The 15757-nt window shown below is 38.6% G+C and overlaps 2 protein-coding genes across 2 annotated transcripts in view; one reads left to right on the forward strand and one right to left on the reverse strand.

Annotated features, from left to right (window-relative positions):
* The window catches only part of igsf9b (immunoglobulin superfamily, member 9b), a 59847-nt gene extending 52605 nt beyond the window's left edge, over window positions 1-7242 (forward strand). The window contains exons 20-22 of the mRNA XM_088908485.1: window positions 217-392; window positions 535-718; window positions 1088-7242. Of these exons, the coding sequence (XP_088764611.1) occupies window positions 217-392; window positions 535-704 (346 nt within the window). The 3' untranslated portion in view covers window positions 705-718; window positions 1088-7242. The remainder of the gene's footprint in view (window positions 1-216; window positions 393-534; window positions 719-1087) is intronic.
* Window positions 7243-9005: 1763 nt separating this feature from the next.
* On the reverse strand, window positions 9006-15665 carry gatd3l (glutamine amidotransferase class 1 domain containing 3, like). The gene is made up of 7 exons (XM_088906263.1): window positions 15462-15665; window positions 13715-13767; window positions 12364-12477; window positions 11413-11544; window positions 10844-10936; window positions 10312-10477; window positions 9006-9379 (listed from the first exon to the last, which is right to left on the reverse strand). The coding sequence occupies exons 1-7, from the start codon at window positions 15576-15578 to the stop codon at window positions 9245-9247; spliced, it is 810 nt and encodes a 269-aa protein (XP_088762389.1). The 5' UTR covers window positions 15579-15665; the 3' UTR covers window positions 9006-9244.
* Between the last annotated feature and the right edge of the window lie 92 nt (window positions 15666-15757).

Raw genomic sequence — 15757 nt, forward strand, 5'->3', positions numbered from 1 at the left:
CTGATCAAAGGTATTGTATTATTTGTAGCAAACTACTCAGACATAGTTCGCATGACATTTTGTCTCATGATGATCACCAAATTTTAAAAAGTGGGTTTATTTTTATAATTCCAGCAGCTATATCCCTAGTAACAGCTCCACAGTACCTGGGTGCAGTCCAAACTTTTCACATTTTCGTGATTCTGACCCAGGTTCGTTCTGTTTATCCATCACCAGGAGGAACACCTCAGTAGATGAGAGTTATGAGTGGGACACAGGCGATTTCTGCATAGAGTCTGAGATTTTGGAGGCCCTGAGGTTGTACAGCACAGTGGAGGGTGGATCGCGAGAGAGGGATAGGAGGAGAGAGCGACCCCGCTCAACCATTGCCCTGAGAGAGCTGCAGAACAAGGGTGAGACCAGCTTTCTTTGTCAGAGCGTATTTGATTGTCCACCCACAGATGATTTTAGTTGTTTCGTGCTAAATATTGGTTCCCATCCCCTACTTTCACCTCCACAATCTCCAACCTTTTCACCCCTGTCTCTCTCTTCCAGGCCTTCTGTCCTCCGTGTCCCCCAGTGACTCCCAGTCTCGGATGCCATGTGGTTCTCTCAGTGAGGAGCGCTTCAATGCCTTGCGCCGAGAGTTCCAAGAGTTCCGTCGGGCACAAGAGGCTGCCCAGCATGACCCTGCCCCTCCTGACACAGACACTGCCCTTCTCTGAGTGCCCCTCACACGGTCAGTGTGACTGTCTGGTTGCTGGTCTCTCTTTGGACTGTCTAAATGTCTTAAACACAGGCAACCTGCACTCACCTACTGTAGCTTCTTACTGGCTGCTTAGCTGTCTGTGTGGCTGTTTTTCATGCTACAACCTCCTACAGTCTGACCTTGCAGATGTCTCTTTATCAATTTCAGACTAAACAATAGCTTTCACGGTTTCTTTTAACAGCAGTTCATTTTCTTGAAATGTACCTCCTATATATTAAAGTCTACCACTGTATAGTCCAATATAATATAAATATTTTAATTAATGAGAATGGCATAGCAGTTATCAAGAGTACACATTTTGTGGATACAACATTAAAACTCTGTCTGCTTTTGTTAAAGATCCTGCAACATGGAGACCAGCCAATTCGTGACCCCTCTGCTGATTGGTCACATGACTGCAGACTTGTATGTGGCTGGACATTATTCAACATCAGAGGTACCAAATGGACAGCTCTCACTATGTGGGGCAGAAGCGGGCTACATTTTGGACCAAATAGCAACAAACGTTTGAAGGCAGAGCTTTGGCTTTGCATTCTTGGGCTTCTTGCACTTCATATCTATTTTTTTATCCATGTCCTAGCCAATTCCCTTGCTGATTTAGCTTCCCTGCCATATACTGTATTTTCCTACTATTTTACTGTGCTATCCAAGATTTTAATCATTAATGTTTACCATAATAGACTGTGATAATCCCATGATTCTTCACAGTAAATATTCATTAAGGTGGGATCATAAAGATATTATTTAGTTTTTAGTCATAAACATATAATTAGTGTAACAAAACACCAGGATTGCAATGTAAAACCACAGGAAAGAACAGCAAAGCTTGGCATGGAGTAGTGTCCAAAGTAGAGAAACAAATCAAATTAAAAGTAGAAGTTTACTTCTGTGATTTACCAAACCACACAGCACAGACAGCCTCCACAGAAATTAAGAGGCACAGTGTATATGCTATTAGAGCACTTGGGTATCCCTACATGACAGTAGAACTGCTATCCTGTGTGTTTCCTTTGGCATATTTTTACAGATTCTTTGTTTTTTTTTATGGATGGTTTGTGCCCAACTACTGCAGTTCATTGATGAGCACTGAATAGCTGGTACTATCCAGACTGACTGAACTGTAACCTACCTGACAAAGATCATTCTGTATCAGCATGGACGGACCAAGAAGACTTGCACTTAGATCGGGGATCCATAGCTAATTCCATCTAGCTGAAAGGCAGCAGTCTTCTACTTCTGCTTTATGAAGAGTTTCTGCAATCATGTTATACTGTACGTAATATAAGTTTGCACTACCACCCACTCAAGGAAGCATTGTCTGTTATTATAAAACAGTGTTCTTATTCACACACACCCTCTGCATGTGTGATTTTCAAAAGTAAGAGAATATAACACCACTAATGCTCCTTCAAAGTCCCGGAGAAGACATTTCAGAAAATTATCTTTGTGTTTGTACCCAGCTGGTACATAATCTGTAGTGCTTATTGTCTTTAATTCAGCTTTCCTGTGGGTCTCAATGTGCTTCACGACATTGAGATGATGTGCAGCACTACTGATGAACACTAAGTGTCCTGTGTCCTGTTTGACTGACCGTGTTCTTCTCCAGTTGTGCGTTAAAAAGTAAATATAATCTGGGACCAGTTCTCAGAGGCTGCAGTGTTCAATAAGGAGGTGAAACCAGTAAATCTGGGTGAAATCAGGCACCCCTCTCATGGGATTTCACACCCAGTTGTGTCTTACCTGATCGTCCTTGCTGCTCCCTGAATACTAGACACTAAGAAAAGAGATGCATCTGGAGCCAAAATATTTTGCCATTTGTCTTCCAGCACAACGTGAAGACTGATACACTGGCTACTGCGCTATACAGTATGTATCCGGTAGCTCTTTGTTTCAAATGTAGCTCTATAAATCAATTAATGTCTAAACTACAGATGTATCTTGATCAATCGGTGGTGTAGAAGCACCTTAAACAACAGAGAAAGTCTAAGACTAAAATGGACTTGATCTGAATGGTCTTGATCTTTGCCATTGTATGTAGAAGAGCTTTAATGAGGTCAAAAGCCATATCGCTGTCTATGACCAGTAATCTGTTCTGTTACTGGATATCATCTCCATTTCCTTGTGCTGTTATTTTTTCTAGATGGTATATAGACAAATTTGTTAACCTATTGTTATGTCATTGTTGATACTGTGGATGTTTTTGAAGACTGAAATTTACGCATAAATTTTATATATAACATTTAAGAAAATTGAATAATCCAATGATCATTTTTATATTTTCTAAGCAAATTGATGCATGCTCTTTGGTTTCTATAACCGTAATTCAGTGGTGTTTGCTGAGATACAGATGAGGTATAGGAAAATTAAATTAATGAAATTCCTGAGTTAAAAAGCAAAGTTTAAAAGCAAAAATTCAAAAGTGCGTGGATGGAAATGGAACTTTCTTCCCTTGGCAGTCTGAGCCATTCCAGTTTTGTTTCAGATGCAGGCTCTTGTGTTTATGCCAAAACCAGCTGCTAGATATTTCAATTACTACGTAGTCAGGTGTAGATTTGCATAAGCAGATATAACACTCACATATTTAAAATGCTGACTTTTATTTTGTCTGTGGGTGTTTTTTTTAAAAAAATGAAACTTGCTGGCAAAATTGGAATGGACCAAAAAGCCAGGGGGATCAAATTTCCTCATGTAAAAAAAAATGAAAACATTTAAAAAAACCAAAACATGTAGTCAATGTATTAAAGCAGTTACCAAACGTAAATGAGAAAATGAATTCTGAAGCATCTGTTGCCTTGAAGTTCAGTGCATAGGCAGCATTAAGAGACATTAGAGAGCCTTAATCTTTTAATCACCTTTTTACAGTTTAGAATTTATGAGTGAAGTTCAGATTACTCTTACGTAATATGGTATACTATTTTAAGAATTTAAAAATGTGATACATAAGGTTCAAGAAGTGTGGTTGGAAAATCCTATAGAACGTATATATGATCCCCTATATATTTTTAAAAGATATCATGGGTATGTTTTATGGACTGGTTCTTCTATAAAGAAAATAAGGTACTGATTTGAACCTCAATATAACTCTACAGATATATACATCTATATATCTTTAAAAGATTGTAACTATGACTCAAAAGAAAGAAAGATCCCTCTAATGCAGATGATTGTGTTTGCTATATTTTTCTATGGTTAGTATGCTTCTGTTATTGAAATACTACTGCAGTATATGAAAGAGAGAAACTTAATTTATTAAAAAATAAACTCTTCTCATGATGATGTTTCTATGGGATTTTTCAGAAGATATTTAATAGTGAGAGAATCTGTAGCTGGTTCTGGTGCCTACCTCTGGTTACCTGTGAGCTCTGTTTGAAAGCACTTCTGACATCATGTCTAACAAGTTATTCTAAAAGGATAGGTAGAATTCCCTCAAGTTTGGGAAGGGAAGCCTGAAAATTTGTTTAATTTTAGTTTTCGGTTGTGAATAAAATTGGGAAACCTCACACAGAAAAAAACTTTTGAGAGTCTAGATGGGCCAAAATCCCTACGTTTTCTGTTGAATATTCTGTAGGTCTCCTTCAGGAATCCTTTGTTTCTTTTTCTCTGACAAAGGAATCCTGCTGTCTCTACATAAGTTTGGCATCAAACGTCTCCGGGAGTGTTTTATATGTTATTGAGAACCAAAACCATTAAAATTCTTGGAAAGAAATGAAAGCCTGTTAGAGTATGCAGGACACAGGAGGCACAGTACAGCTCAGTTTGTTCTCCAGATTCTTCCTGTGCTACAGTCTGTAGCATCTGCAGCATTGTCTCATGATAATTTGTGTTGTTTCGCTGCTCTTGCCTGACTTCTGCAGACTAACTGGAAAACTGTGCACATGACCTGCACAAGCTTCCAGATGAAACAATGTACAATTCTTATAAAAGTTTACCACAGTACAATTGCACTGAAATTTTACTATTGTATCTTGTTTTTTACCCATGCTTATTTTATGCATGGCTTTCCATTGTATTGTATTGTGTTTTTTGTTCTTTCACCATGTTTCACTAAACTTTAATGTACTCTATCATAATATACTGTACCACAGGAAACTTTTATAAGGACTCGCTAATGTTTGATTCTGTTCACAAAGCTTTAAGGGATGTTATTGGTGTTGGTCAGGTTATCAGTGGTCTAAACAAAATTATTTTTTAAAAGAAACTATCAGAAATCCTTGAAAGCATTCTTTAGATCTGAGACAGGGGCAACAGTTTCATGTCTGACCTACTTAAATCCTGATACGAAGCAAACCACATGGCTTTTCTATAAAATAAGCAGTCAGTAAAGCAAACTTTTTATTTAGTTTTGACAAAAACTGCATTTGTCATTGACCTGAACCTGTCAGTTTAATACATGGTGTTCTCATTTATTTCAACTATGGCTGTCTCAAGGACTGCAATCAAGACATCAGTAAACTCTGAAAGAATTGCTTGCACTTTGGCCTGCTTTGTCAGTGACCGAGTGCCCTTGAGAAACTTCTGGAATGGCCCTCACTGCTTGCTAAAACAGAAGCAATGCAAAGTGTTGTGCTGATGTCCCTGAGAGAATGGTTGAAGGTCTCTAGAAACATTTTTCATATTAAGAAATCATTCAGATCTCTGACTGAGAACACAGTATCTTGCAAGTGTCTCATGGGATATAAAACCCCAGGTATTCATTTGTATAGAAGTATTGAAACTTTTTCCTTTGAGTTGCCCATTTCAGTTTTAAAAACCGTGTTCATTGCCTTTCGCTCCTTTGCACATGTCCTGTGGATTGATGGCTCTGTGTTGCACTGATGGCTGTGCTTCTTGATGTGGTGCAGCTTCAATGCTTTCAGTTTTAAAGTAACAATAGGAGAAGACAAAGGTTCTTTGTTCTACTTGTTTTGAGAGCCCAGATTCTGTGTGCTCCTCTCACTGGGTAAGCTGGCGGTGACCTGCGCAAAACCCAAGACTATTCCATTTGGTGTATGTGAGGGGGATGAGTTCACCGTGTGAAGACTCCTCAATTTTACAGCAAATCCTGCTGCCTATAAAAAGAAAACATGAACCAGACAGTCATTGATGCAGTACTAACTCAAAAACAGTCAATTTGGGTACCTGCCAACCTTAAATTGCAGTTATAAACACCTTTGGTGTATAACAACTACTAAATACAAGCTTTGTACACACTGCCAGCTTTTCTTGATGGAGGTGACTATATTTATTAGCTAAAGCTAAATCATTTTAGGCCTGCAGTTTTCTGGGACTTCCTTCCAGAGATGTACTAGAGACCTAGCTGTTGCTAAAAATCCCTAAATATTTTTTTGGTTGTCCAAATCTCCACTTTAACTGCTGCTTTGAAGTTAAATTTAACAGAAAAAAACAACAACAATGTACAGTATGATGAGATTAAATTACCGTAGTCAGCATTTACACCAGTAAAGTATACCATAAGACATCTTCGTGGTCTGGAATATCACCTCAATTTTGAGACAAGAGGATGCATTCTGGGATGTATTTGTTAGTTTCTAGCATAATGTTCCAGAACTCCTTTTCTCATCCTTTCCTAGTGTAAATGCTCCTATTGACTCTGTATTTTAATGGGCTTTTGTCTTTTAATGGGATTCACAGAAACATGTCTTTTTCACAAACAAGAAGCAGGAGACACTAAAGCCACTACCCAGTGGTTTCAAAGTTAGTCTTGGACTAGTTAATGTTAATTTAGGTTCACAAGTCTAGCAATGTTGCTTTTTAAGCTCTGTGAAGCTAGAATGGACTAACATGCCTATATGTACTCATTTGCATTTGAGCCCATTTCACAATTCAGAAGACACCAGTGTGCAGTATGCTAGCTGGAAAGTTAAGTGCTCTAAGCTTTTTTTTAGTTAATAAACAGTACCAGCAGTTAAAGGGAGAAAGTCCTATATGGGAACTGCCATAGCTGGCTCTCAGACATGCTCATCCCTGTTCCCCCTGTCTATAAGTGTGAACGGAACTGTGCTGTTTTAGTGTCATTCTGTTGTAGTTTATTCTGTGTTGGATGGATTACAGCCATTTCCTTTGCATGTTAAAATTTCTTCAAACTTTGTTTTTTTTTACATTTTTGTTATATGGTTTTTAAAGACAGAAAAAAACAACTTCTGGTTTTGTAAAGATAACTGGTAGATTGTCAGAATTAAAATTTGACCAGTTATGGTTCCATTATGAAAATAACCTACAGATGACCTATGGCTTTTTGTAGAAATTCCCCAGTTCTCTATAGCAACCTTTAGGTTATTTTCATAACTTTTTGTCCAGGAATTTTTTTAATAAATTTTAATTTTAAAACTTATCTGGTGTTTAATATGTTTGCATACAGAATAATTCAGATTTTTTTTTGTGAAGTAATTTTTTCAAATTTTGTACAAAGTGGGGGAAATTGTTGATTTCTAAATGTTTGATCTTTGTTTTTTATATGTCTGTTTGTTGGAAATAAAATAAAGTGGATCAGCTGATTTTAGGAGTTTTACTTTAAAAGTCTGAATCTGTCTGCATAACAAATTGAAAAGTGAGTCTTGTGCTGCGGTTGATTGTGCTGCTATTGACTTGTTGATTGACTAATGCCGTGAAATAGCACCTAAGTGTTACCTAGCAACCACTTCTGCTTCATAATTTCTCAAATGTGCCACTCTTGCTGCTCTGGCATTTCAGAGACTCCTGCATAGCAACCACTGTAATTGGTATAAGTTATTAAACAGGGCTTTACCGGTTGCCAGAAAAAGTATATCACTGTGTTTTCTGGACAGAAAGTTTTCTGCCTGTCTTGATTTTTAACTCATTCGCAGTAACCCCTGTACCATTCTGCTAATAATGGACTTTTTTAAAAGTTACAGGAAAGTTTTTTTCAAAGAATGAAGTGGATGAGACTACAGTAAATAGAAATGGAGGATGGCACTAGCTGGGCTCAGTGCAGACCCCAATAGAACAGACAAGTGTTCATTATAAACACTGATATCCATTCCCGCATCCTCTAGTCTAAAACACACCTGAAGGTTTTGAGAGGAATCATAAGAGCTGACTGCATCCAGGATGCAGTATACCATTTCAAATATATTATTCTGGCCTACTTCGTGAAATGGCGTGCCTCAATTAATCTGAAAGAACAAGGATTAAGTCATTTGGGAAATATTTTCTCAGAACCTTAAAAGCTAATGTAACTCTCAAAAATGCCCAGATCTTGAAAGCTTCTCAGCTATGTTTTGCCTTCAGATACCTCACCTTCACAAATCACAAGGAATCTAACCACGTGAGAGTTTATGCACAGAAAATATTCACAATGAATTTGCATTTTCACTGTTTGTATTCCAGTGATTTACCATGTCTTTGTACCCCTTTATGATTTCCAGTTATCTTTTTAAGTATGTAGATATATGAAACAGGATTTTTTAAAGTAATAATAGGGTCTACAAACTGAACAACCTCTGCAAGAAATGGTAAAGCCTTTTCATACTGGTAGTCACCTTGGTATTGCACTGGCCAGTTAGAATTCTCTTCATTTGCTTTTTTTAAAATCAACTTAAAACTGGTTCCTGAGCACTGGGTCTGGTCTATTTTTCTGTCCCTGTATATACTTTATGTGCAGCACACTTCTACCACCTAGTGGTTTCTATCTCTTATATAAAAGCTGTGTGTCAAGTCAGTAATGTATACTTTCTTCAACAGCTGGGATCTATAGGAACATAAGTACTACAGTCATTAACATGGTAGCAACTGGATGCTTCTTGTGGCTTTTTCCATTTTATTATATGTTTTCTTATTCAATTTTAGAATTCATTGTCAACAGGTTTTTCAAAATGTTTGTATTTAAAAATAAACACTTGCTGCCTACAAACTAAAACATGACTCTGAAGGGTTCCCCATTAAGAAAATGATGACATACCTTGCCTGGATTTTGAATGCCTATCACCCTGGAGAGAAAGGGTTTGCTTGTATAAGTTGACAGCTGTAGTCAGATCATTTGGCATCACCTTAACATTGTGGATAACGCAGCTAAAACTGTGTAGATTACGTTAAGGAGGTGTGAAACATTCAGCCACAGCTGTAAATAATTCAGTGGTAATGTTATATTATCCAGTTCCATTCAAATTGTGCTGTGCATGGCGAATGCATTTAAAAACACGAGAAATAATTACACCCACAAGAGAGTCTGCCTTCCTCTTCACAGTTTATTAACACTGCACATTAGGTCATTTCTAAAATCAGGGCACATCACAGTAATCTAAAAGAAAAGTAAATCATCTGACAGAAAAGGTTTTGACACCTGACTGATATGCAGCCGTGGAGGATGACCGACGCACTGAAAGACTGACGTAGAGATGGACTGGAGGCTTAAGGCGAATTGCTGTTATTGAACTCAGTGTGCAAAACAGAAGCCAAGAGTCAAAACATTCCCCTGCAGGCATGATTCTCTTTCCTTTACCCTCTATCTCACTTCTTTGTTCTTTCCGTGCACACGCGTTACTTTGCACACATGCGCAGCACGTGCTTGACCATGTTGCCGATGCCATCGAAGATGTAGTGGTAGTGGTAGTCGGTCTCCCACATGAAAGTCGGGGTGCTGATCACCTTGTTCTTCTCATCCACATAGGCCTCGTGAAGCAGCCAGGGTTAAGGATCATGGTAGGCATTAGTACGTATCACATTCCGACAAAGTGACCCTAGTGATATGATTCTTCAGAATCTGTCTGAACCAGAACCAGAACCAGAAGGCACAAGTGGAAACTACATGGAAGTACATTTAAAAATGAAAACAGGGGGTAATTGGTTGACAGGGTGGATAGCGGTGTTACAACAGCCCAGCTGTGAAATTGAGAGCTTTTCTTGGTGAAAGAAGAGTGGAGACAGAAGAAGTTCCGGCACAGCCCTGTCAGCATATGCCTGTTCACACATTAGTTGCACAAACTCAGCTTAATCTGTTTTCCAGAAAAGTGAAGTCTGTAGGAAAAATATGTTGTCCTTTCTACCAAATATTCCTCATAGGCTTGTCTACCTGAAATCACAGATTTCAGACATTTGAACTGTTCATAATGTTTCTGCTCAATTAAAATTTCAACTAAAATCTAAATGTGGTGCATGAGTATTTTACGCATATAATTTTATGTTTTGTGAGTGCTCTCCCTTAAAGCACTGTAAATATCCTCACTTATGTCTTTTTCCTTTTTCCTCACATATTCTATCCCCTTCTGCTTGCATGCTTTATATTTTAAAGTGTACTTTCAAATGATTCACAACTGGGAAAATGAATTGCTCTTAAAAGAAACTCCTTCAGTTTCTTTACAGAGAGAGAACAGTGGCACTTCGACCTTCTCTGTAATTGGGATGATGCTTGCTCTCCCTATTCCAACATGCTGCAAGGGTCATAGGGTCATTCAAAGAGAAACGCATATGAAAATTTAAATGACATTCTGTTCCAGTGTCTCTCAAGGGTTTTGTATTTTAATCATCGAGTTTCTTTGCCCAGATGCTCTGAGCCCCAAGCAGGTGAGACTGAGATTTGAAAGAATCGCGTGAAACTGAAAGGATATGTAAGGCTCACGGATGTTGTGACGGGCACCCATGTTCTTGACGGCCTGCACCATGCTGGTCTGAGGCCAGCGGCCCCAGCGGCTGCTCTCGTCCCTCTCGTGACCCATGGTGACCTCCAGGCTTGGCAGTACGCGGCAGGCCAGCAAAGGGGCCATGCATGACAGGCTGCAACACAGCACAGGGTCATAGAGACAAGCATAAAACAGTAGAGAGTCAGAGACCACTGTGCACTGCAATTCTACATCATACTGCACCATACTGTATAGAGCAGAGTGTTTTCTATTAATAAAACATGACAGCCAGCAGGTATCACCCTGCAACTCACATCTGGCAACCCACTGAAGCTCAGCAGGTGTGAGCCTGGCCAGTACCTAGATGGGAGACCTCCTGGGAAAGCTAAGTAAGCAGTATGCTGCTGTGTAATGTAATACAGTGTAATAAAACCTCATGTAATACTACAACATACTAGCGCAATAAGAGCGATACTACCCTTATCATACTACTGTATTTTTTTACAATATAAGTACATACCCAATAGGCTTGCGAGATCGGTGGAACTCCTTGAGGACTCTCTCCACATCGTTGTTAATCTTGCAGTCCTTTCCATCGTTGCTGAAGGTGGACCTGCAGCACACATAAGTAAGATGGAACTGATTTCACACCCTGTCCCCTAAATAAATTAAAATCATTGCATGAATCAACTGTTCCAATAAGGAAGATGACTCAGCTGAGATGTGATAAATATTACCCTTCTTCTTTTTAGATTTGTCTGCATGAATTTCATTGGGATCTGTTTTACACTGCTGCTAACAATATTTTACTAATCATTTTTAGTCTTAAAAATAAGGGGGTATAAAAAATATAATAGCGGAACTGATGATCTGGCCCTTGAAAAAATAACTTTTTTTCTGTAGCTCCAAGAAACAACTGTTATTTTCTGCATGGAGAGAAGACTTAGGGGAGACAGAAATACCCTGTGACAATCTTTCTATTTTTACCTCTCTTTCTGTCTTCTACTATCTTTTTCTCAGGCTTCTCCTCTTCATTATTCCCCCTGTCTCTATGCCCACCCTCATCTTTTTCTGCTCTGGAACACTCACAGATTCTTGGTAATCCCATAGCCTCCTGGGAAGATGATGGCATCAAAGCTGTTGACATCCAGCTTGGAGAGATCATGCATCTGCATCTTCCCATTCCCATGAGTAAAGCGAGCCGCTTCCATCATCATGTTCCTGTGAAGATACACACATACACATTAAAACAAACACAATCGCGGCATGACCGCTCACACTGCAACTGCATCTGCTAACTGGCTAATAGGGATATGCAAAAAGGTGCTGACTACAGATCCAGCGTACAGGAGTTTCCCCTTTTTATGACCACTAGTGTTTGTCTTTGGTGCTTAGACCACAAAATCTTTACAGCACAAATGGCTTCTTCAGCCCCTTTAGGCTACAAAGCTACTGGCTGCTTTAAAAAGAATAGCCTGCTTCTCCTGGAAGTCAGTGTTTGTAGTAAAAAGCACACACACATTCCAGTGACACAAGGTCATGTATACTAGGTGAGGACTGACCATGAGAGCACTACACTAATATATCATTAATCCTTGATCCTAGTTCTCAACAATCGAAAATTAAGCCTTGAATGTTTATGAGACATTTTAGTGGATTGAAAATTTTTACATTTTTGAACCTATCTGTGGAGTGCCTATATGGTGTTCTGGATGAGCAGAACATTGTTAAAATATCCATCATGAAGAAAAATACAGCCTTTACCACATAAGGTGTAAAGCAATTGAGCAGAAATCGCCACAGAAAAACACATCTTTATCCTATGAAAAAAAATGTAGCAAGTGATTACTTGAAAATAGGAATAAAGAGATCAGGATTCTTTGACAAATATAGAGCTGGAAATATGCTAAAAGCCAGTTTCATTTCTTTTTTCCAGAGAGAGGTGATTTGATTAACAGATCTAATTAAAATCTGTTAGACTGGACAGAAATATGTGTTTAAATCTGAAAAGGTAACTGTAGAGTACTAGCATATCTGTACCTGTTCTCTCCTGACATGGGCTGCATCCTCATGTGATCCATGACGTGCATCTGCTGCTGGTTGGGGGCGAACATCTGGAACCGAGCCCCATTCCGACTCAGATGGTACATCGTGCTACAAGGCCACGAGAGAAAATTTAATAGATGCTTAAGTACTTCATTGAATGAATTACTCCAGAATTGCTACTGACGATGGTTAATAATATCCTGCATTCTGCCTCCCATCTTTTTCACATTTGGCCTTGGTTTTGTGTTCCTTCTTTGTGTTTTTGCTGTTCTATAGGCAATCAGCCCAAAAATACAACAGGCAAGGTTGAGTTTGTTGCTTCTATGGCAACTGGAACTGCAGAAAAAATCATTTCGTTTGCGCATGTGTTTCCTGCTCCACAGACATCTGACATCTCTGACTGCAGACAAATGTTTTCGGAAGTAAAACTGTGCTTCTCTTCCTTCCTTATGTTTTTAAGCTATGGTGCAAATCTGGAGTAAGTACCTATCTTCACAGTCCTGTACAGACACAAATTTGATCTTCAACTATTTCTCTTCATGTCAATTGGATCACAAAGAGCTGTACTGAATAGAATTAGAACACATCAATTAAGCACAACAATACTAATGAGAAAGGCACAAGCCACTTATTTGACACAAAACAAACTTGGGGTCCACAATTTCAGCATTTCTAATACTGACCCCATTAAGCACAGCTGCAGAATGCACTAGGTCTAGCCATCTGAAGAATATAGCAATTAAAAAATATTGTTCTTTTAAAGAAAGACCTAGAAAAAAAATACTTGGGAAGGAATGAGACAGACATGAAAGTGGTCCTACTAACTTAAGGAAACACTGTAGTACCACAAGAACAGGTGCATCAATCTAAATAATCATATATTCTTTCACCTTTTTTTTTAAATCCAAGTCTTCCGTATTTATTGGGGGCACAGATCAGGTCTAATTTTGTCCCTTGCTGTATTTGATTTTAAACAGATTTTACCCCCTTATCTCAGAATGGGTATCAATGCCCTAGATCATCTCTTTTTTGCAACACTGATACCACATCCCTGCAGAATCTTTTCTGTAGTGTTACAAGGGAGAAAGTTGCCCTTTTGTTTGCAAAAAAAGCTTGTTGAACTGGAAATTTAAAAATTACGCTGCAACTTATTTTTTAAATTAATAATTATTACCTGTGAATGACAAAAGTGATTGATAAAATCACATGAATGTTTCTGGTATAAACCTAAGATGAATATACTGAGCAGTTCAGGAAAGTGTTATGTGTGCAACTATCTGATCAATGAAAGCACTTGCTGTTGCCTCTCAGTTTCCTAACAACTTATTTGTATTTATATACTCACTATGCTGCCTCATGAACGTCTGTGCCATCCCACCATCCACAGCCAGAGAACACCTGTGAGGACAGAGAACTGGGTCAGAGAGACCTGCTGCCACCTACACACAGGTGCAGAGGGACGACTACAACGCATTGCGATAGGGGAAGTTTGGATATACATACTGTATGCATCCAGTATATAATGTGTTCCTGTGCTCTAGTCTCATTGTATTCTTTATTTTTACTGATCCAATCAAGTTAAGGTCCTCTGGATGAAACTGGACTAAAATTTCACAGAAATATCGATTTAAATGTTGCGTGAATCCAAACCAAAGATTTCAAAATTATTTCCGGTTTCAAGGACCAGACTGCATCAATATAGAATAAAAAATAATAAATTATTAACACAGTTGCAATAGCTATTATTTGCAACACATACAAATAGCATCTAGATAGTATAGGATAGGGATAGATCAAAATAAAGTAGACGGATTATTTTGCTGCATTCATGTATTCTGGTTTAAAAATAGGTGTGAAAACGTAGTCACCTAAATTGCTAGAATGAAGAACAACATGTAATAAGTGTTTACTAACGGATTAGTTTATCTACAGTATACAAGATGTGTACGTTGCAGGCAGACACTTTCTAGCAACCCACAAAATAATCCGGTGAGCGATGTATTTTGGAGGCGATTTAAACGCGATTTAAAAGGTAATGACAGGATTAGCGAAAAGGGAGACGGGTCTCCCCGGGGGTCCGCGGAATAACCTATTCCTATCTTCCCGCAGTAAAGCGGCCACATTTAACACAATTAGAGCATGTCTTTACACAAAATAATAAAATAGTAAAATCGCGTCAAGAGCTTTAATTGCACATAAAAAGAGGACTTTACAATCTTTTCATCAATAACCCAAATAAATGCTAATCTCTAAATTAGTTTTTTTTAAACTCAGTACTAGATATAATCATTTTATGTGCCGTAGTTTATCCTGTTCTTATTTCCAGATTCTACATAGAGGAGCGTAAAATTTGTGGGACACAATTCGTTCAAAGTGAGAACTATACCAAAATTCCAAAGTGGGTACTGAATTATCTGAACCTCTTAGACGCCAAAGAAAGAAAAAAAACTCAAATTTCCAAACATTTTTAAAATAAATGTATTCTGATTTAAAAATCAAATTAATCTGGAGCTAGTTCGTATGGGAGCTGAATGCCAAAAGCCTTGTCTTAAATTGAAAGGGCAGTTATCACACCCGGCCATGGTACGTATCAGCGTCTTCAAATCTTCATGAGTTTACATTCTGTCGAAGGATTCTTCAAACGCGTTTGAAACTCAATCGACGACCAGAGTAAAGCCTTTTCTTTATGTACTGAAATATACTTTTTCCTTCTTGTACCTGACACAGTGCTTTGACTATTGATTGATCACTACCCATCCAGAGGAAATAAGAGAGCTTAAGCTTTTCATTTATTTCTAACAGAAACAAATGCCTTTTTCTCCTTGGTTATCACTGGTTGGTTTACGCTTTGGGAAACGAAGTTGTATTCAATTAACTGCAACTCTGTAAACACAGATTCCGTCTATACATTTGTGCTTCATTACATTTTCCCAAAAACCTAACAATTGCTTTTATTTCAACATTTTATCGCTAGGAAACTTTTGCCGGTTTCACCAGGTAACTTTGGTATTATGACCAAGGGGAATATAAATAAATGTCTTGCCCTTCCACACATTCAGAACACTTCACTCCTCAATGCCCCTACAACTTACCACTGCGACGTTGGTGTTGCCCCAGTTACCCCAGTCTCCTTGGTGAGCCAGGCACGCCGGCTGGCGGGTGAGGACAGCCGCTACCTGTTTCGCCAGCAGAGCTCTTGATGCCAACATGGTGTTCTTCCTTCACAGCCTGCGTTTAAAGACCTGGAGAAAAAACTAATTCAGACCAAGGAGCCTAGTCGAACCGTACCGAACTGTCCGTCCGTCAGCGGGGCGTGGAGCTGCCATGGAAGACAGCTTATATTCACCTTGCATCGTCTGACGTAACTTCTAAGCTTATTTCCTGAGGA

This window comes from Atractosteus spatula, chromosome 2 (assembly GCF_055471065.1).
Source record: "Atractosteus spatula isolate fAtrSpa1 chromosome 2, fAtrSpa1.hap1, whole genome shotgun sequence".
Taxonomy (NCBI): domain Eukaryota; kingdom Metazoa; phylum Chordata; class Actinopteri; order Semionotiformes; family Lepisosteidae; genus Atractosteus; species Atractosteus spatula.

What these genes read in the sequence shown, in the direction of transcription:
- gatd3l (XM_088906263.1), bottom strand. Translation starts at nt 15,578, where the DNA reads ATGTTGGCATCAAGAGCTCTGCTGGCGAAACAGGTAGCGGCTGTCCTC. An exon ending in TATGGGATTACCAAGAATCT is followed by an intron (nt 10,937 to 11,412) that starts GTGAGTGTTCCA and finishes TGTGTGCTGCAG; the next exon opens with GTCCACCTTCAGCAACGATG. An exon ending in CGATCTCGCAAGCCTATTGG is followed by an intron (nt 10,478 to 10,843) that starts GTATGTACTTAT and finishes GCTGTGTTGCAG; the next exon opens with CCTGTCATGCATGGCCCCTT.